Below are 22,360 nucleotides of genomic sequence, written 5' to 3'. Positions count from 1 at the left end.
TAAAATATTTAAATTTTGTGATAAGTAAAAAATAATTTTTCAAAACCAAAAAAAAGTCTAAGTTAACTTTTACACAATTCCAGATAAACACAAACCAGGCTTCCTTAAAATAGAGCAAAAAGACTTGCTTTGTTATGTTTTAAGGTTAATCCCAAAAACATTTTTAAAACCTGCTTTATAAAAAGAGTCACTAGCTCCTGACCAATACTAAAAATCTAAAATTTAAAGTTTTAATTAGACCCCAAACTAGGATTTGTGGTTGATACATACATATACATATATAACTCTCAACAAAAAAAACTAAAGAACTATTTCCAGGCATTTATTGCATTACCTAATAAACAGAAGTAAATCAACATATATCACAGAGTTCAACTACGTAACAATCACATTAAGGTAAGGGTCAATTTCTCTTCAGCAACCAAGGTATAGTACTTACAGAGAAGCTAGACTTAAATTTTTTATTAAGTTTTTAAAACAGTAAAACCACTCCAATTAATATTTAAAACAGGTTTATAAATTTTTGTGAATACTTAGTGTCTGCAAACAAAACACTAGGGCAGTAGCTCACTTAAAGGTAATAAAAGCAGAAAGCTTTTTTTTTTTAAATAAAGTTCCCTATCAAAAGTAAAAAAAATAATAGAAAATAAATTAGTAACCAAAATCCAAGTAATCACATCACTTACAAGAAACCTCCTTATACCTTAAGAAGTTATAGTTACAGCTTTTAATATCAATAGCACAATTTTACTTTGGTGTTATAGTTAAACAAATTATGTTCTTCACTGAAACGTTTAATTACTTTAATCTAAAATTATAAAAATAAGACCTAAGTATGAGTAACATATTTTTAAATCATATTTCCAAAACCAATATTCACATTTTTAAATTGATCAGGAACCACCAGAATAACTGTCATTACTCATGAGCAAAAAGCAATAAGAATACTTAACACTTAACATAACACCGTGTGTTAAGCACCGTTCTAAGCACTTTTACCTACATTAACTTATTTAATTCTCTGGATAACTATCTGAGTAAATTATCACTATCCATTTTTCAGGTAAGGAATAAGCCACAGAAGTCACATAATAGGTGGCAGAGCTAGCTAAGCTGTAAATAGAACAGCTCCAGAATTCACACATATTTTATTTATTTTTTACAGAGAGGAAGGAAGAGGGATACAGAGTTAGAAACATCAATGAAAGAGAAACGCTGATCAGCTGCCTCCTGCACACCCCGTACTGGGGATGTGCCCGCAACCAAGGTACATGCCCTTGACCGGAATCGAACCTGGGACTCCTCAGTCCACAGGCCGATGCACCATCCGCTGAGTCAAACCGGTTAGGGCATGGAGAAGATTTTTAATTACAATTTGTGCATCCCATGTTTTAGTTAGGTTCACCAAAGAATTCTCTAATTTTTTAGTAAATAAAGACTAACTGGTATTATTGCTCTATAATGTTAATCTTTATATTTTTAGGCTTAATAAACATAAATAATGACAGTATAAAATTAAATTTGCCATAATATATCTGCAAGATTGAAAAAGATATGTGGAAATATTTTTCATACCTGGACTACAATAAACGATAAGCAACTAGAAAAAAAAATCTAGTTGACATGGGGGACAGTAAATCAGTTCAATTAAATATGTAGATATGTAAAATTTTTACCTGCTTTTTCTTTCAATTAGAATGGCCACATAAGATGCTGGCAAAGCGGCACCAAAACCAGGACTCCATGAGTAGAATTTTCCAAGTATCCTCCTGAAATTCAAATTTGGAATGTTCATATGAAATTTCTGGTTTGTCATTTCAGTTATTACAAATGGAAGCTCCCCTTCTCAGTCCACACTCTATCAAAATGTCCACAGCACCTCCAACTCAACATATCCAAAGACAAACTGATCTCTCTCTCCTTCCTCATGAACTTGTTCTCTCTCCCCTATTTTCCTAGGTTACTGGCAACAACTACCTATCCACGCATATGTGACACTTGGAGACATCCTTGGCTTCTCCTTCTCCCTTACCCCATACATTAAAAATCATTTCATATGCAATTATCCTCTCAAATTCCTCTCCAACCTACTGCCCCTAGTCTTAGATAAGACCCTCACCGTCTCTCACCAGACGACAATAGCAAACTAACAGATATTCTCTCCCTCTAATAATTTAGCCAATCATATTCATTTAGAGATTCCTGGATCCAACATCACTCACTATACAAACCCTCTGCGTTCTCAACTTCCTTATCTATCAAATGAGAAAAATATTACCGATCTCATATTGTTATGAGGACTACATGAAATATTTCCTAGCACCATACACAGCATATAGAAAATACAAAGAAAATGTTAACTGTTATTACAATAATTACTATTTTTTACACATAATATTCAACAAATGTCTCTCCCTCTTTGCTTCTATCACCCTTGATAACTCTTTCTTACAGCACTTACTAAAAAAAATGTTTCCTACTCTTAGTTATATGTTTATATAATTTTTCACTTACTACAATATGTGCCTTGAAAGTAAGACTCTGCATACTGTCTCACACATTATATAAAACCATTAGATGCTTAGATTTTTAAAGAGAAAAAAAAATGGAGATGTTGGAAAGACTTTTTTTTTCCTTTCAAAGACAGTATGTTCCTGAGATATACACAGATAAGGCTAAGAATAAAGATGAAATGATCTTTTGAAATGAAGCTTAGCTTTAAAAAATTAGAAAACCTACTAAGCATATATAACATGGATATTTCCGAAACAGACATCAGAAACCTTCTGCCTGAGAAAACTATTAGTAGTCCCCCATCCAATATAAAATCCACAAGGAACTTAAGAACTTACTGAATGTAAAAATTAAAGGAAAATAACTCAATGATTCAATTACTGGAGAAATACAGATGTTACCTTATTATAAGTAAGTAGTTTATGTTTCTACAACTTAACCAAACAGGTTCATGGATTCATGGAACCTAAAGAAATATGCTACAACAGCAATTTATTATTACTGTAATTTTTTAAAAACCTAGTTATCTTATAACTTTATTTTTAGAGTTTTAACAAATGTTAGAAACTTTCCAGAGACCACCTGATAAAGAGTTTCTTACACAGATTTCCAGGTCAATTTAAAGACATGACGTCCTCACAATAGTATAAACCTTATCAATTATTTTATGCATAATCTGAACATCTATAAATATTAATGTTTTAAGGGAAATATCTCTAAAAGACATTTGGAAATATTTTTAATTTCTGCTAATATACCTGCAGAACTTTGAACGACATTAAATTGGATCACAATAATATGAGGGCAATATAAAGTTAGTATTTTAAACTTGACAGATTAAAAACACACTAATTTGGGTTTTCAATATTCAGTGGGGGGAAAGATAAAAAGTAAATATTTAATAAATATGTTAGGCATATCACAGGACTAAAAACTGAATTCCAACTACATCTACATTGTTTGAAGCATGTCTCCAAGCAATGTGCATAAGATTGAATCAGGACCAAAAGTTTCATCAGTAGGATATGCCAGAAGTTAACTTACTATTTTATATTTAAACACGGACAGTTTATAGTCCTTTTGAAGTTGTTCACTGCATGTGGACTTAAACCTCTATCATGGACAACTGCTTTGAATTCATCATTTATGAAATTGAAAAGTTAAGAAATCCTCAACAACTTGGTAAACACAGTAGCACTCAGAAAATGTGTGATAAAGTAAAATACTTTTGCTATTTAATCACAGCAATAATTTGAAGTTTATGTTACATCTTTAGACCAAGAGGCCCACAACTCCCGGTTTTACAAGCTTTCCTTGGGATAAATAAATGTCACTTCACAAAGAGAAAAAAATATACAAGCAGTGACCTGCACAACATTTATATAAACATCTGTTCATTTCCGTTTCAACACAAGAATTTGCATTAACCTCCAGTAGCGATTATGAGTACCAACCTTAAAATGCAAAAGAAGGCCATATATAAGGCCCCATTAGCAGTCAGAAATGAAGCAGATTGCAGGATCTCAGGGAGTAGTCTGTGTAAATAATAGTCTAATTTTCGTTTCCGGAGAATTGCTGCAATCTGAAAAGAGAAAGTTTTTCTTTAATCCAACCAACTTTTCCACTTAAATTAGATGGAAGCTACTGAATAACAGCATATATTTTTAAATTAAAGTGAAAACTGGTATTTTACTGGCACCTCTATAAAAATATAATTTCAGGAACAGAAAACACTTTAATTTATTGAAGGTATAATGGGTAAAAAATACACAAAGAAATTATGACATGGGTCATATAATGAGTAGCCACCAAATGTTGAGGTAAATACTTATGATGCCTTAAAAAACAGTTTTAGCCCTGGCCAGTGTTGCTTAGTGGTAGAATGTCAGCCAGCCCACCTAAGGATCATGGTTCAATTCCAAGTCAAGGGCATGTAGCTGGGTTGCAGGTCCATCCCTCAGATGGTCAGGGTGTTAGTGGGAAGAACCAATCGATGTGCCTCTATCACATCCATGTTTCTATCTGTCTCCCCCTCCCTCCCTTTCATTCTCAATGGAGCCTGTTGCTCAGTGGTTGAGAATCAACCAATGAACCAGGAAGTTAGGTTTCAATTCTGGTCAGGGTGCCCCAGTTTTGGGACAGATCCCCGGGGGGCTTGCAGGAGGCAGTTCATCGATGATGCTCTCTCATCATTGATATTTCTCTCTCTCCCTCTCCCTTCCTCCCTCTGAAATCAATAAAAATATATATTTTTAAAGTAAAAAAAAATATAAATGGAAAAATATCAAGTGAGGATTAATAAGAAAAAAGTTTTAAACGAAAAATAGAATATAGCCCGGCCGGTGTGGCTCAGTGGTTGAGCGTCGACCTATGAACCAAGAGGTCGCGGTTTGATTCCCAGTCAGGGCACATGCCCAGGTTGTGGACTTGATCCCCAGTAGGGGGCATGCAGGAAGCAGCCAATCCATGATTCTCTTTCATCATTGGTGTTTCTATCTCTCTCTCCCTCTCTCTTCCTCTCTCTGAATTCAATAAAATAAAAGAATATTTAAAAAGAAAATTAAGCCCTAGCCGGTTTGGCGCGGTGGATAGAGCGTCGGCCTGCGGACTCAAGGGTCCCAGGTTCGATTCCGGTCAGGGGCGTGTGCCTTGGTTTCGAGCACATCCCCAGTGGGGGGGGGGGGGGGGGGTGCAGGAGGCAGCTGATCGATGTTTCTCTCTCATCGATGTTTCTAACTCTCTATCCCTCTCCCTTCCTCTCTGTAAAAAATCAATAAAATATATTTTTTAAAAAAAGAAAGACAAGATAAGAAAATTAAATATATTTTAAGGGGGAAAAATAAAGTTAACTCAAATTGAAGTTGAATGCTAAAATAAAAATACATTACAGATCTTATCAGCCTGGATATTAGAGAAACTCAAGGACAGAAACCAGAGAAATTCATTCAGTTATTCAAACATGGTTATTGTCTGACAAAAACCATGCTAGATACTAAAAAAAAAAAAAGTATGAAAAGTAAAATAAAATGAATGATTTTGGTCTACCGAAGGCATAAAAGAAAAAAATGACCTGAAAAATAAATACATATTAAGAATCTAGCATAATATATGTTGGTATATGCTACAAAACAGAAACGGGCACAAGTTCCTGTACAGAGGATTGCAGAAGTTTCACAGAAATTATTTTGTTAAGAATAACACTTTTATTTTTTTATCTTTTATTGTTGATTCTACCAATCCATGAACATGGTATATTCTTCCTTGTTTATATCCTCCTCTACTAGTATATCTGTTTTCAAAGTCCTTTAGTTTTCAGAATACAGGTCTTTTACCTCCTTGGTTAAATTTATTCCTAAGTATCTTAATTTTTTGTTGCAATGGTAAGTGGAATATTTCTTTTTAGTTTCTCTTTCTGAGAGTTCATTATCTATAATAATAAAAGCATAATATGCAAATAGACCAAACAACCAAACAGCAGAATGAGTCTAGACGACCTTCCAGATGACCATGCTATGACATGCATTTGCACCAGGCCAGCCAAGGAGGGTGTGATATGATTGGTCGGGGAGGCCCACCATCACCCCACAATTGCCCTGCACAGGGAGGCCCAGGCCATGCTCTGCAGGGCGATTGATGGCGGGGCTCCACCAGCCAGCCAGTGGGGCGATCAATTGGAGAGGAGGAGGGACTCCGCGATTGATCGCCCCAAAGAGGGAAGCCCAGGCCACCCTCTGCGCGGCAATTGATCACAGAGCCTCGGCCAGGTGGGCGGGGCCTCCCTCTGTGGGGCGATCAGTCTGGGGGCCCCATGATCGATCGCCCCATAGAGGGAGGCAGAGGCCACCAGCCAGCAACGCTGTGGCGGGTGCGCGGGGCTGGCCAGCGTTCACTCTGCAGAGGGAGGACCAGGACAGTCAAGCGATTGCACCCCACACCTGTCACCTGCAGAGGGAGGCAATCAGTGGTGGAGGAGAGGGGGTAGTGCTGCACAGATGGCAAGCAGTGGCAGCGGCAGGGGTGGGGTCAGTTGCCGGCAGCCAGGGGAAGGAAAGCCCCAATAGGCCCTGATCTCCGGCCAGACCTAGGGACACTACCTGAGAGGTCCCGATTGCAAGAGGGTGCAGGCTGGGCTGAGGGACACCCCCCCCCACACACACACACAAGAATTTCGTGCACTGGGCCTCTAGTTGGTGTATAAAAATGTTATAGATTTCTGGGTGTTACTTTTGTATCCTGCCAAATTCATTTATTAAATCTAGTAGTTTTTTGATGGAGTCTTTAGGGTTTTCTATGTACAATATCATGTCATCTGTGAATAATGACAGTTTTTCCTCCTTTCTAATTTGTATCTCTTTTATTTTCTTCTTGTCTGACAACTATGGCTAGGACTTCCAGTACTATGTTAAACAAGAGTGGTGAAAGTGGGCATCCCTAGCTTGTTCTTAGGAGAAATAGTTTTAGTTTTTGCCCATTGAGTATGATGTTGGCTGTAGGTTTGTCATATATGGCTTTTGTTATGTTGAGGTATGATCCCTCTAATCCCACTTTACTGAGAGTAAAAAGGGTGTTGGATTTTGTTGAATGCTTTTTCTGCATCAATTGATATCATCATGTGATTTTTGTCTTGCAATCTGTTTATGTGATCGCATTTACTGATTTGCAAATATTGTACCAGCCTTGCATCCCCTATTGCTGGGTCCAATTTGTTAATATTTTGTTGAGGATTTTAGCATTTATGTTCATCAGGGATACTATCCTCACAGAAATATTTTATAAAGATTATCAACCTTTGAGTCTTCATTGACTTACCTTTTAAATTGAAATTGAAAACATAGTTGTGTTTAAACATTTTTGTATGTGAACTCTGAATTTAAAAGAAAGGTTTCTAAATTAAAACAAAACAATTTAATGTTTAGGAAGTAAAAATCTTATCAATCATAACATATGATAAGAAATGGATAGAGAAATTGAAGAAGGATTAAATGTTAGCAATGTAATACAAAGAGCCTTGGACGTTTAGTAAACAGTGACTGTAGGCATTAGTGCACTGAGAAGGGAATACAAACTAAATTGGAAAAATTGTGGAATTCTTACAGGTCACCATGAATGAATACTTATCCATCATGATGAAATAGTAGTATCAAAGGAACAAACATTTAAAAGACATAATTGGGGAATGAGGAACAGAGTATAGAAAAAAGCAAGACTGACTTGAGAGAAGACTAGAGAACTCTCTATTCACTCTCCCCTAAGTCTAGAGATAACACTTTCCCTAAGGTCAGTATGACCAACCAATCCAATAACCTCTTGAGTTATTTCCTACTCTATCCCCAATTTTATGCAATTAAATTGTTACTAAGAATTATGCCATACACGGGAAAAATAATGATGAATAAAATCTAACCCTTTCCTTCAAGGAATATAAAATCATAAACAATAATCTACAATATGGCAGTGTGGTAAATGCTAAGTTAAGAGGAAGAAGAAACTGCTATAGAAACACATTTAGAGAATGACTTAAAAGAGATGGGACTGGGCAGATGCTGATGTATGGAAGATGTCACTAAACCTTCTAAGATGAATCTTGACAAGTAGGTAGAATTTTGACAGAAGAGAAGTTTCTATGGCTTCTATGACAGTGCATTTTTTTCATTCTCCCATTATATCTCAAAATGCTATTTCCTTGTTAATAATCTTCCTCAGATCTCTACTCATTCTACATATGCTCTCTCTTGCAGCATCATCTATTATTTCAAAAAGCAGGAATTCCTATTATAACTCCAACCCCTCTCCTAAATTCTTACCCCATATTTTAAATGTCTTTGGCATGTCAATAAGAATATGCCATAGGCATAAAAAAAAAATCAGCATGTCCAAAGTAGAACTTGTTATATTTCCCAAAAATGCTTTTATTACTGGGTTTTCTACCTCCAGTAATAGCATCACATCCACCCAATTACTTAGGGGAAAAAACATTGGTGGTGTTTTTAATCCTCACCCAAGGATGTTTTTATTGATTTTTTTTTTTTTTTTAGAGAGAGAGAGAGAGGAAGGGAGAGAGAGAAAAACATTGATGTGAGAGGGAAACCTCAATAAGTTGCCAGCCATACATGCCTCGACTGGGGATTGAACCCACAACCTAGATATGTGCCCTGACCAGGAATGGAACCTGCAACCTTTTGGTGTAGGGGACAATGCTCCAACCAACTGAGCCACCTGGTCAGGGTACCCACTGTTTTGATTACTGTAGCCTTGTAGTATAATGTGAAGTCAGGGAGTGTGATGCCTACAACTTTGTTCTTTTTTCTCAGCATTGCTTTGGCTATTTGGAGTCTTCTATGGTTCCCCACCAATTTGATAATTTTTTTGGTCCTATTTCTTTGAAAAATACCATTGGGATTGTGATGGGGATTGCATTAAATTTGTAAATTGCTTTGGGTAACATAAACATTTTTAACTATGCTAATTCTTTCAATCCATGAACACAGAATATCTTTCCATTTTTTGTATCTTCTTCCATTTATTTTAATCTTTCCATTTCTTTGTGCCTTCTTTAATTTCATTCAATACCGTCTTGTATTTATCAGTGTATAGGTCCTTCACATCCTTTGTTGCTTCTTCCTGGGTATATTGTTGTTGTTATTGCAATTGCAAATGGAGTTGTTTTTTGTTTGTTCTTTGTTTTTTTCATTTCTTTTTCTGAAATTTCATTTTAAGTATATAGAAACCCAATATATTTTTGTACATTGATTTTATACTCTGCAACCTTACTGTATGTGCTTACTGTAATAGCAATTAGAAACAATAAGGCTTTGTGGAACCTTTAAGGTTTTCTGTATAAAGAATCATGTCATCTGCAAAAAGTGATAATTTTACTTCTTCATTACCAACCTGGATTCCTTTTCCTTCTTTCTCTTGCCTGATTGCTCTGGGTAGGACATCTAGTACTACGCTGAATAGTAGTGGTAAGAGTGGGCATCCTTGTCTTCTCCCAGATCTCAGAGGAAAAGCTTTCAGTTCTCACCACTGAGTATGATATTAGCTGAGGATCTGTCATATCTGGTCTTTATTATGTTGAGGTACTTTCCTTTTATACCCATTTTATTGAATGTTTTAATCATAAAAGAATGTTGTATACTGTCAGGTGCTTTTCTGCATATATTGATAGAAGCATATGTTTTTTATCATTTATATTGTTAATGTGGTATATTGCATTGATCGATTTGTGTATTTGAACCATCCTTGCACCCCTAGAATAAACCCCACTTGATCGTGATGTGTTCTCATTTCAATGTACTGTATTCAATTTGCTAGTATTTTGTTTAGGATTTTTGCACCTATATTCATCAGATATTGGTCTGTAAGTGTGTGTGTGTGTGTGTGTGTGTGTGTGTGTGTGTGTGTGTGTGATCCTTGCCAGGTTTTGATATCAGAGTAATGTTGACTTCATAAAATGAGTTAGAAAATATAGATTGTCATCTGTTTATAGATAAGGACACTGAGTCATACTATAAATTTGAGCGCAAAAAAAGGCTCAGATCTTATAACTTATATCCAATGCACTACATGCTGTCTCATGGTATACAACCAGATTATTAAAAACAATCCCCGCCCCAAAAAAAAAAAACCAAAAAACCTAGGGCAACTTTGTTAATATTATATACCAGAGAATACAAGAAAATCTTCAAAAGTTTTCTTTAGCTACTTACTATAAAGCCTCCCTATAATGAAAATCATGCAGTTAAGTTTTAGTGATGACCATCAAAATAAGCCTTATAGTATCCTTACTCTCTAAAAGGAGCCACTTTCAAACTGATATGGCAGTTGACACAGACTTTAAAGATAAATCTGAAAATCTACTTTAGATATAATATTGAGAAAAAATATGATCAAAAACATGACTCAGATTGAGTCCTGCATACATTATAGCCATGTTCTAAATTGAGCAATATTAATATTTTACATAATGTAGGGATAGTCTTAGAAATACACAATTGTTACTTCAACATGCTGATATAACTCACCATGCAATACAATAATCTTAATCCAAAACATTTTTATACCTTACTATCTTCTGCAGACATAAGTACAAATATCATGAGCTCTAAAAAGAAATACCTTTATTAATGAAGAAAAATTCTAATAATATACATCTTAATGAAGAACTTTATTCATATGAAAGACAGAAGGCACTTTCAAATATTCCAGTCTCTCCAATAAGAATATTAGGTGTACTGAATCGAATCCTCTAAACAGAACTCAAGCAAACTAAGAATTCAAGTCAGAGAAGTAGAGACAATTTGATCAAGATAAGTCACAGATATCAGGGGACTATGCTGACTGAAAAATACCAAACTGCTTCACCATTTGCTGATATATTCAATACATTAACAGAAGAGAAGCCATTCTCAAAAGGTTTAAACTGCAGTTGTACTCACACATTTGCTAAAACTCACTATACTGAAGACTAAAAATTAGGCCATCAATTATTTGACAGGCACAAAATCACTCACTATTTTTTGATATGGAGAACCCTGACCACCTACCTAAACCACAGATAAATTTAACCACAAACTTAACCATAAGAAAAAAAAAGGGGGGGGGGGGACAGGCGGACGTTATAAACATGCTTATCTACCCAGACCTCACAATTTTGTCTACAACAACCTTTAAAGGGGTGAAGACAAACTTATTAAGACAGTTTGTCTAACATTTGTAACTAAAATTTTCTGACTACCTTAACTTAAAATACAGATTTTATTAGAATAGAGGTTCAATTTCAGAGAATCTGTTAAGGTATTTGTATGGTCTGAAATGCTTTATTACTGCCATTAGCTTCAAGTTTAAGTAAACCCCAAAGTCTAAAGGGAAGAAATCAAATTCTTGGTCAGGGTACTGGATTTAAGAAATCATCAAATAACCCCTCTTTCTGACTGGCCAAGTACATATTCCTTCATATACTGTATATTCATATACTCACTATGTCACTTCATTGGGAAAGCCTTCCCAAACCCACCACACTAGAATGGGTCCTCTTGTAACTCTCTCATATAAAACCTGTACTTTTCAATAGCACTTATCACAGTTGAATTTATATATATATATATATATATATATATATATACACACATACATACACACACACACACACACACACACACACAGTATACATCTTTCCCTTAACTATAAATGTCCACATATATCTCATCTCATTCCCATGCCCTGGTATTTCTGACACATTGTAGGCAATCTGTAATATTAAAACAATAAAATGAGGGTAGAAAAGAGGGAGTGAGAGGAAATGCAGATTCAAAGTAAATAGTTACTGTAACACTCCATGCGCTCCAAATGGAACTGTAAGCACAGTCTGAAACTCAGTCTGATCCTGATTAATTCAATGTCTTCTGGGCTTGCAAGTTTCTGAGATACAGGTCTACTTTCTTCAAGGTTTAGAAATCAAGAACGATCCAAACAAGCCTCCCTCTGTCACTGCCAACAGATACAGAATCCTTCAAAACAACTCCCAAACCGGACTAATCACAATCCAAACTCTAAAGATCTAGTTGGAATCAAGAAACAAAAGCAACCTGACACCTGTAATGAGTCAAAAGACTATACAAAATAAGTGGTAATAAGCTGAAAACACTGTAAATTCAGCATTCTTAGAAAGGAACCTGCTCTAATCTGATGACACTTGATCTAGCATTCTTCCTTCTTTTCATAATTTCATACATAAATTAATTTTACTGAATATTTTTCGATACTATTGAAAACAAAATTACTTAAAATCTGTATTCATTCACTTGAATTATTGATTCTCCTCAAATATAATTATGAGAGCCTCATGTGATTTGCATTATCAATTCACAATACTAATTTGAATAACAAATAAGGTCCATTAACAAATACTTATTAACTATACTCCTAGTTTCCCAAGATAAAACAGATTCATCTCATATTAAGCATGAATAATAAAAAAATATCTTAAATCACAACACTCTTTTAGAAGAGATCCATTAGTAGACAGGAAGCTAGGGTTGGTGATTAATCAAAAGACAATTTAAAAGTTTGGCCTAGGCGCAGTGGTCGGCAAACTGCAGCTTGGCAAACCACGGCTCGTGAGCCACATGCGGCTCTTTGGCCCCTTGAGTGTGGCTCTTCCACAAAATACCACCTGCGGGCGTGCACGTACAGTGCGATTGAAACTTCGTGGCCCATGCGCAGAAGTCGGTATTTTGTGGAAGAGCCACACTCAAGGGGCCAAAGAGCCGCATGTGGCTTGCGAGCTGCAGTTGGCTAACCACAGGCCTAGGGTCAATAGAGATTCAAACAAATCTTCAATACAATACCACGTTATGATAAAATATTTTAAGACTCTTAATTATCAAAGCATCAAATAATATTATGAATTACTATGTACCTAGTATAGTCCTTGGGGATGTAAACTTATTTCACATTCACTATACAAGTAATACAAGAAACTGTACCAACACATTTGAAAAGACTTTCCAAGACTTTTTATTTAGTTCTTTGTTAAGCAGTCACTTGAATTAACTCCCCTTTCCTAATTATCACCTAGCATAATGCCTGGTAGATATTTCATGAATAAATTATAAATCTATATCAAAGTTTTATCATATTTTTAACAGCAGTAAAGCTTATACAGATAAGTTTATGGAACATAAGTTTGTGTTTCAGACTTTCAACCCAGGTCGTCTTTCATAATCAATAAAGGCAGTATTACTTATATTGCTTATGCACAAAGATGAGGCAAGATACTTTTTCTCTAGTCATTCACTCCTTAGAGATTTTCGTGTGCTTTTTTGACAACTTGTTGTCCAATTTAAGATATTCCTCAGAAATCAAGAGATCTACCCTAAATAACAAAACAGATTGCAAAAAAAAACATAAATAGTGTGATTATGTCTATTAGAAGTGAGCACGCAAAGGGGAAAATGGTCTGAAATGCAATCAAACAAGCAACGGCCAGATTGCATAAGGCTCTCATTTTACTGAGGTAAAGATTTTCCCATTTTATTGAGATGGAAAGACACTTGAGAGTTCTGAGCAGAAGAATAACAAGAGCTGATTTATATTTTTAAAGGATATGAGATAGGTATATTACTCCCATTTTATCGATGGGAATACTGACATTCCCATATGTTAAGAACCTTGCTCAAGGTTACAACGTTAGTAAGTGGCAGGACCTAGATTCAAGTCCATGCTCTTCCCACCTCTTAACAATACCTCCCAAGACTCCCTGCTCAAGACAGCTCTGAAACGCTCTCTTCTCAACTTCGTATGTAACTGCTGCTCTCTTCCTTTCTTCCTCTTCTACTCCACACTGAGCATTCCTCGGTTGTCTTCTCTTTCTAAACATTCAGTTGACCTAAGGAAGGACCTCTCTTCCTTGCTGACCTACCAGAGCTTCAACTTTCTTAGGATATCTAAACCTAAATCTCTAGCCCCACCTTCTCTCTAAAAGGGCAGCTCTGAGTTTCTCAATGCCTCCTGGTCATTCTCCACTCATATACTGCACTAGTAGATAAAACTCAACAGGCCCGCAAGCAATCAACATATTTCACTGAAAATATGCACCTTTCCCCAAGGCACTACCTTCCACCATCCTAACAACAAGGCTTAAAATCTCCTAGCTTCATTTGACTCTGCCCCTACTTTACATCTGAGCCACTAAATCTCACAGGTCTATATACCACTGCCACATTAACTTTATGAAACAACTTCAAGCATACTACCCCCTGTTGGCAACCTTTATTGACTGTTTACTACATCAAGTAAAGCCTAAATTTCATCTGCCATTCCTCAAAGCATACCATATTCTATTCTACCTGAACGTCTTTGCTCAAGCCACTCCACCACCATTTCTACCTTTCCAAATTTTACTTTTCCTTCAAGGTTCGGTATTAAACTGCCACCTCTCCCATTAAGTTTCCCCTTATCTCTCAGTCAAATGTGATCTTCTACCTATGATCTCTCACGCCACTTTATCTATAGCATACAGTATTTAACTCGTGACTTTTTATGACAGGATAATACATGCTTAATCTTCCCACCTAGACTGTAAACTCTCAACAAAAGAAGTATGTCCGGTGCATTTTCTTTTTCTCTTTTTCCTAATTAATTCTCACCGGAGGATATTTTTCCATTTATTTTTACAGAGAGTGGGAGAGAGAGGGATAGACAGAGAGAAATATTGATGTGAGAGAAACACAACGATTGGACCAGGGCCTGGGCTGGAGAGGAGCCTGCAACCGAGGTAGGTACATGCCCATGACCAGAATTGAACTCGGGACCCTTCGGTCTGCAGGCCAACGCTATATATCCACTAAGCCAAACCAGTGAGGGCTCCGGTGCATTTTCTTATTCTCCACCATACAACACAGCACATAGGTGCTATACACAGCACCTTAAAAATAGCAGACTCATTAAATAAGTGGTAACTGAATAGGAAACAAATATTCCAATACTAATAGTACAGGTTCAGCTATTACTAAACCTAATCATCAAATCTTAGTCCTCCTCCATTAATGTCTATTTTTTTCATCAATATTTATCAGCAGATAATCAAAACTATGTTTTAAAGAGTCAAAAATTCATGACAAATATAATTTCCTAAATAGTAAATAAGAGGTTTGGTTATCAAAATAATCTGTATCACAGTGAGCCAACTAGAGAGTTGGGTACAAAGACAACCTGATGGAAAATCTGTTACAACAGGGAGTACCAGTGTGAACTTGGCTCCCTCATTCCTCCAGGCGGGTTTCTCTCTCTACCAAAACGTATTATTTTATTGAAGAGGATAAACGGTCCCAGACAGAGGAGCACTCCTTTTGATTTGAAGAGAATTTTCTAATGAGCAGGCAAAAGGAAATAATGTTGGCATTGAAAAATACTTAAGAATTTGAGGGCTTTTTAATTTTTTTTAATCAACCAAATATCTGTTTTTGGGGGGGAGAGGGTAAGAGATAAACCAAAGGACTTGTATGCATGCATATAAGCATAACCAATGGACACAGACAGTAGGGGGGGTGAGGGCCTGTGCTGGGAGGGGTGGTGGGGGGGGAGCAAGAGTGGGCGGGAGAGGTCAAGGGGGGAAAAGGAGACATATGTAATACTTTCAACAATAAGCAATTTTTAAAAAATTAAAAATAAAGTAAGCTGGGGGAAAAAAGAATCTACTAACTCAGAAATATGAACAGTAATGAATCATAATTATTGAAATCCTATATTCCAATGTTAATTAATGTTTTTTCCTGATCTATGATAACTAAAGGGTCAAACAAAAGTAAGCCAGATTGGGCCAGCTATACTCAGAGATAGTTGCTACAGAAAGAGGTTGAGAAAGTGTTTAGTGCAATAGTAAATCTTCAACTTCCAACTGTGAATGATGTACTCGAACTGTTCTTTGCACTCAAGAGATCAGCGAAAGAATAACAAACAAGTCACATATAAAAACAAGTTCAGCCCTAGCCTATGTGGCTCAGTGGATAGAGCGCTGGCCTGCAGAATGAACGGTTCCAGGTTCAATTCCGGTCAAGGAATTGTAAAAATGGTTAGATCATTTGTCTGAGATTACCTTAGCTGCCGGCTCGATTTCCAGCCCTGGCCCTGGCCCCAGTAGGGGTAGAGGCAACCAATCAATGTGTCTCTCTCACCTGGATGTTTCCCTCTTTCTCTGTCTCTCCCCTTTCCTTCCACTCTCTCTAAAAAAATCAATGGAAAAACATCCTCCAGTGAGGATTAACAACAGCAGCAAAATAAATAAATAAATAAATAAATACACAAATCTTTTAAAAAATAAATAAAAACAAGTTCAACAAACTCAAAATGTCACATTAATGAACAGGAAAATTCATCATTTAATTGCTCATTTAAAAGAAAAAGACCAAATGACTGTTACATCTCCAAAGGAATAACAAATAGTATAATAATCATCATTTACTCATTGACTAGAAAGATAAAAGTGTCCCTCAATTCCACCCCCTAAAGTAGGCTTCAGGCAAAAATCTCAAGGGGAATAGTCCACATTATTTAAAAATTCCATGATTTCCAAAGGTCAAATAATCCAGACAGATATTCTCAGCAGTTAGTATTCCTTAATGATCTTCTTCTCTCTCTCTCTCCATATGGCCTACAAAAGTCCTGCTTATTACCAAAATCTAAAAAGTCTCATTGCTGATCTCATTTTCTCTAAAAAAAAATCCTGCTAATCCACTGCCTTTAAAAACTCAGTCCATACTAAGTGCCAGAAGCACTTTACATATTATAACTCATTAAATCCTCACAAAGATATCTGGAGTGAAAATTTGCCTTCCCTCCAATACTACAGACACAGAAATTGAGGCTAAGAATGGTTAGATCATTTGTCTGAGGTTACCCAGCGAGTAAGTGGTAAGCTAGAATTCTAACAGGCAATTTGATCCCAGAATCCAGGATCCTGCCACCTAAGCCATATTGAAGTACAGAAATCTGAACAGTCTCTTGAAAGTGTAGTTAAGTTTTAGAAGTTTTGTAGAATTGCCATTTTTCCCATAAAATAAAACCGTGAGAACATTTAAAAAAACAACACCATATTCAATATCACTGAACTGACTTCTTCAGTAAATGTTTTTCAAGTCTTTAGCAACTAAAGACTGTCCATAAATCATTTTTTAATCCTAAAAATTCCAGCTCTTATTTAAGTTTTAATTCAGTCTGGAGATGATTAATTGAACCTCTATAATATAACATAATTGTTAGATTAAAAGGTTCAAAGGAAGTAAATAATAAGAAAACATATTCATATTCTGAAGAAGGGTGTAAACAAACATCTAAAGGTCAATTTTAAAAACAGGTTTTTAATTCATTCCTTCCCAGAAGTGCAGAAGGCTCTACTTTGGAGTTAGCTAAAGGTAAATGCCAATATCCTTATCTGGTGGTCCTGAGTTAAGTCACCTAGGGATAGCAAAAGTAAGAAAGGCCTTAAAACAACCTGAGATGAGTGGACAAGTTTTCCTTCCTAGAGAAGGCACCTAAGAACTTGAACAGCATAGAATCCCCCTAAATGGGCAATTGTGTACTCTAAATTTGCCACAAATTACGAAGGGCACTATGCTTTCATTAATTTTAGTGATAGGCTAGAGTTTAAACACTTTAACAACTGTTTCATATGTGAGTATGTGGCAATAACTAACATTCAAGAAACAAAATATAACTTCCTGAGATACATTTTTGGTACACGCATAAAATGTTAGCATATTTTACAACATATGTAGGATTTAAAAAAAAAAAAACTACATGAAATGAATTGATGATGAAGATGGATGTTTTTTACAAATGGTGAAAACACAAAGGTTCACTATTAAAAGGATTTAGTGCATCTACATTTCAACATGGCTTAAGCATTATAAGGTAAATACTAAGAACAGCTGTGGGTGCCAAAATGAAAAAGAAGCATGAGAGTAGGTGCACTGAACAAAAGAAGAAATATAAAAGGAACAGAAGCAATCAGTTTCGTACAAAACATAAGGTTAATATTTCAAACAAAAAGCCAATATACAAGACCCATTTTCATAAGCTCCAGAAAACACACAATTAAAATTTTCCCCCTAAATCAGTTTGCCTTCAAAACTTCTATCAATGATGGCAACAGCATCAATGACTTGAAATCCTAGAAGCATAAACCAGTCAGCACACTACCCCTAATATTGTCGGTCTGTAAGTCCTGTTCATTCTTTCTGTGAAATACCTCTTGTCAAATGTCTCTAAGACTGTCCTTCCATTCTCTCTGCACTACTTTAGAACTGTGGACTATCTCTTCACTCCTGAGCTACTCCTTCATTCACTCGTGTACTCATTCAGACACTTATTAAGCACTCACTGAGGGACTGTGCTAGCACTGAATACAAACCACCATTCTAACAGGAGATAGAGACATTGATTATGTTGAATGCACTATTTTAATCATTCCAACACTTTATTAGGGCCCTACTATGTGATAGCTGCTATTCCTACACACTATTACCCCATTTATGTCCTCACAGTAACCCTAAAACATGGTTATAATAATCTTCTGCAAAAAAAAAAAAAAATGGCCTAATTATTCAAGACCTATTATGAACTAGAAAATATGTGATACAGCCCTAGCTGGTTTGGCTCAGTGAATAGAGTGTCAGCCTGAGGACTGAAGAATACTGGGTTCGATTTAGGTCAAGGGCATGTACCAGCCCTGATGCTGAAGGCAATCAATTCACTGTTTCTCTTTCTGTGCCTCTCCCCCTACCTCCACTCTCTCTAAAAATCAATGGGAAAATATCCTCCGGTAAGGATTAACTATATATATAAATAGTTATAATATATATATATATATATATATATATATGAATGATATGTCTTCAATTCTTACAGAGAAAGTCAAAGTAACATGCAAAAAGTCAAACAACTAGTAACTGATGGAGCAGAGATTCAAATTCACGTCTCTAATCCCTTTTAAAAGGCCACTTCTTCCCCTACCAACCTGTATCATGACACCTGATGTTACACATGTAATCAACAACTACCCAGCACTGATAAAGAGCAAAGTGTTGCTATATATGCTCTAAGTAGCCCCAGCCACACATACAAATATATCTAAAATAAAACTGTCTTGAAATAATGTTTCTGCTTAGTGCCGGCAATGGCCTCTAATTATTTTCTCTTCTCTTCTATTTCACTTAAAATAAAATACTGGTCAATTCCAACTAACTTTATTTCACAACCACTTCTGAGTAGCAACCCAAAGTTTGAAATACACAACTATAAGGGATACAGGCCAAATAAGATGGAGAATTTACCCTCAAGAATATTTACTTAAGTTGAAGACATAACAGTAAAACACAAACCTTTCCTCTCCCCAAAACCTTTCCTGCCCCCACCTCAACTGCTGGAATAGAAGAACAGAAATACCTGTTGCTCCCCTGAACTTCCCTATCATAGAAGATACCAATAAATTGTCTAGGCTGTAGATATGACAACAGTCAAACACTCAGCAAACAGTTGTCAAATGAATGAGTTGGGTAGCATAAAAGTATTATGGATTTCCAGAAGAGAAATTACATAGCATAAGCTCTCTCCCCACCTACATTATAGGGGTGTAGAAACAACCTTTTTGTATTATTAAACATACCAAGAGCTCAAAAATGTTTGTAGGTGTTCTATTAAGAAAAAAAAACAAACAAATAAACACTGAACTACAGACTGACCACATTCATGTGGAAAAGCAGATAAACAAGAGTCTTTGCCAAAGAAAATCAAGGGGTAAATTTCCAGCTCCAATAACAAGTTTATTATTATTGGCCTCCATGCTCAATCCTTACTATTCAAAGTATGGCTCTTAGTCTAGCAGCATCTGTATTACCTGGGAATTTGTTAGGCATGCAAAATCCCAGGGCCCCACCCAGACCTGCTAAATCAGAACCCCTATCTTAACATGCTTGCCCAGGAGATTCCTAATATGGTCAAGTTTGAAAAGCATCAGTCTATAATGATAAAAATAAAACTGGCTTCTGAAATCTCAGAGATAGTTACCATCTTCTCCTGTGTTATCTCTGTAATGAATAATCAAACTGTTAAAGTACTACAAGTATGGCTGACACATTTCTAGGCACAGTAGGGTATAAATTCAAATTATTACTGAATGAGAGGTAAGAATTAACTACCCATTGAATACTGAATGAAACTTTCAGGAAACACAAACAACATGACCTCTGTCATCTTAGGACACAGACGCTATTGGGCGACAAAATAAAGAGACTGAACTTCAATAACCAAAGTAATAAATCTTTAATACCAAGGACCAGGGCATTAAAAAACAAAAACGATCCTGGTGAGAGCATTTAAGAACAAACTTCCTTACCATTTCTCAGTGATACATACACATATTTTCAAATATCCTCTATTAAAAACTCCAAACTCGGATTGCCCTGCATGTAAAGCTGAATAAATTAGAGGACCTAGTTGACATAAACTTCACTAACTCTAATCACCTTCACTGACTCTAAGATTGGAAACACCCTTTAAATCACCACGCAAAAAATCTCAACCAGGTGTCTGCTCTGTGAGCTTGCAAAAAACGTGCAAAAGCCTCAAGCCACAATCCTGCCATTCCAAACTGAGATAAGATCTGTGGTCACATGGACTTGCTGTCAAATATGTCCTTAAAAAAAAAAAAAATGAGGATGGGGGAAACAGAGGGATTTTATATGAGGAAAGATTGCGGGCCATTTCTCGTCGCCTCGCTGACCTCTCCACCTCCAGGCAGGAGCGAGCAAAAATTACGCAGGTCCCTGTAGTCACAATTTTAAGTGTTCTAAACTTAATCCCAGACTTGGGAGCCCATCCTCTCCCCCCAAAACAGGCATTTAGATGACAGCTCAACCTCTAATTCCCCTCCCCCTTCTCCCCCCCGGAGTAGGATTTGGGACATCTGCCCCCTTGGGACCTCCCCTACCCCAGTACCCTCCCCCCGCCCCCCCCAAAAAACAACAACCAACACTCTGACCCCTCCAAGTGAGAAACAGACACAGGGCGAGTCCCCCCAAGCCTCTCGGGAGCAGGACTGCACCCCCGGCCCACCCCTCCACACTAAGCTCGCCCCGGGGGAGGGGCTGCCGGGTCTCACCAAGTACAGAGGGATATAGATCCTCAGGGACTCCTCCAGGGCGCCCCCCGTGATCTGCAGGAAGGAAACCCCGCAGGACGGGTGCCAAGTGTGGCCGATCTCGTAGCAGTTATGAGGGATGGACTTGCTGAGCGCCGCCATGACGAGGAGAAGCGCGGAGGGGACGCCAAGGGGTGAGCCGAAGTTGGGAGGGAGGTGGGAAGGAGGACGGGCGAGCGCGCCCAACCACCGCGGGCGCCGGGGGCGGGCCCCGGGAGGTGGGGGATGGAGGGGAAAGGTCACGCGAGCGGGGTTACTCGGGGCCGAAGTCCTCGGATGTTGAGCAGTCGGCGTATCGCAGCTCGAGGGGGCGGGGCGCGCACCGGGAGGCGGGGAGAGGCGGAGCGTGCGCGCTCCCGCCAGCGGGGCCTCCGGCGGAGGCGCGCGCCCGCCTCTCCAAGTCCGGCCCGGCGCGCGGCGCCGAAGGTGTGCGCGCGCTGCTCTGGGGCGCGCCTGCCTCCCTCGGCCCCGCCCTGGAAACAGAAGGCTGGGTTGGATGTGCAGTGTTGGTGACTTGGGTCACATTGCACTACAGTCCCTGTCCTCTCCAAGCACGGCCAAGTAGAACTAAGGGCAGTGGAAGAAAGGGATTACAAGTTTTTGTTGGGAGCTGGGGAGGGAAGCTGGGTGCCAGGGGGGAGCCTGACAACTACTCTGGGCAGCTCCCCTTCTCTAGAGTGCCAGGTAATGGCTAGCTAAGGCGGCCTGCTGGTTGCAACCGCACTGCTCCCAATTGCTGGGCTTTCTAAGCTCTGTGGGGCCTGAGAGGGCTTGAGAAATGTTTGCTCTCTCCATGCACTTCCTGCGTGGGGATTGTATAGGTCATCCTGTACAATCCCTGGGACACTGAGCAGTCCTGTCTGTTGCACCCAGGGCAAGTGCTCACCATCCAATTAGTACACACCTGACTAGAGAGCTTTGCCAACAACTGGCATTACACAAGGGAGCTGTGTGTCCTACGAGTCATACAACCACTCTACATGTCAGTTTCCTCACCTACAATAACCTCCTGGTTTCCTTGGAATTCTAAATTCTATAGTTTCTTAATGCAGGAGCTTCTTACCTTTAGATCAGTGGTTCTCAACCTTGGCTGCACATTAGAATCACCTGGGAATCTTTATAAAATCCTGATTTCTGGGCCTCACCCTC

General features: G+C 37.7%; 1 protein-coding gene across 1 annotated transcript in view; it reads right to left on the bottom strand.

Moving 5' to 3' along the window:
- The window catches only part of TMEM135 (transmembrane protein 135), a 216,582-nt gene extending 195,067 nt beyond the window's left edge, over positions 1-21,515 (bottom strand). Inside the window, exons 1-3 of the mRNA XM_081100133.1 lie at positions 21,173-21,515; positions 3,969-4,096; positions 1,677-1,769 (exon numbers count right to left, since the gene is read on the bottom strand). Of these exons, the coding sequence (XP_080956259.1) occupies positions 1,677-1,769; positions 3,969-4,096; positions 21,173-21,313 (362 nt within the window). The 5' untranslated portion in view covers positions 21,314-21,515. The remainder of the gene's footprint in view (positions 1-1,676; positions 1,770-3,968; positions 4,097-21,172) is intronic.
- Positions 21,516-22,360: the final 845 nt, after the last annotated feature.

The sequence above is a fragment of the Myotis nattereri genome, assembly GCF_964212035.1.
Source record: "Myotis nattereri genome assembly, chromosome: 9".
Taxonomy (NCBI): Eukaryota; Metazoa; Chordata; class Mammalia; order Chiroptera; family Vespertilionidae; genus Myotis; species Myotis nattereri.
This window is presented reverse-complemented; position numbering and strand designations above follow the sequence as displayed.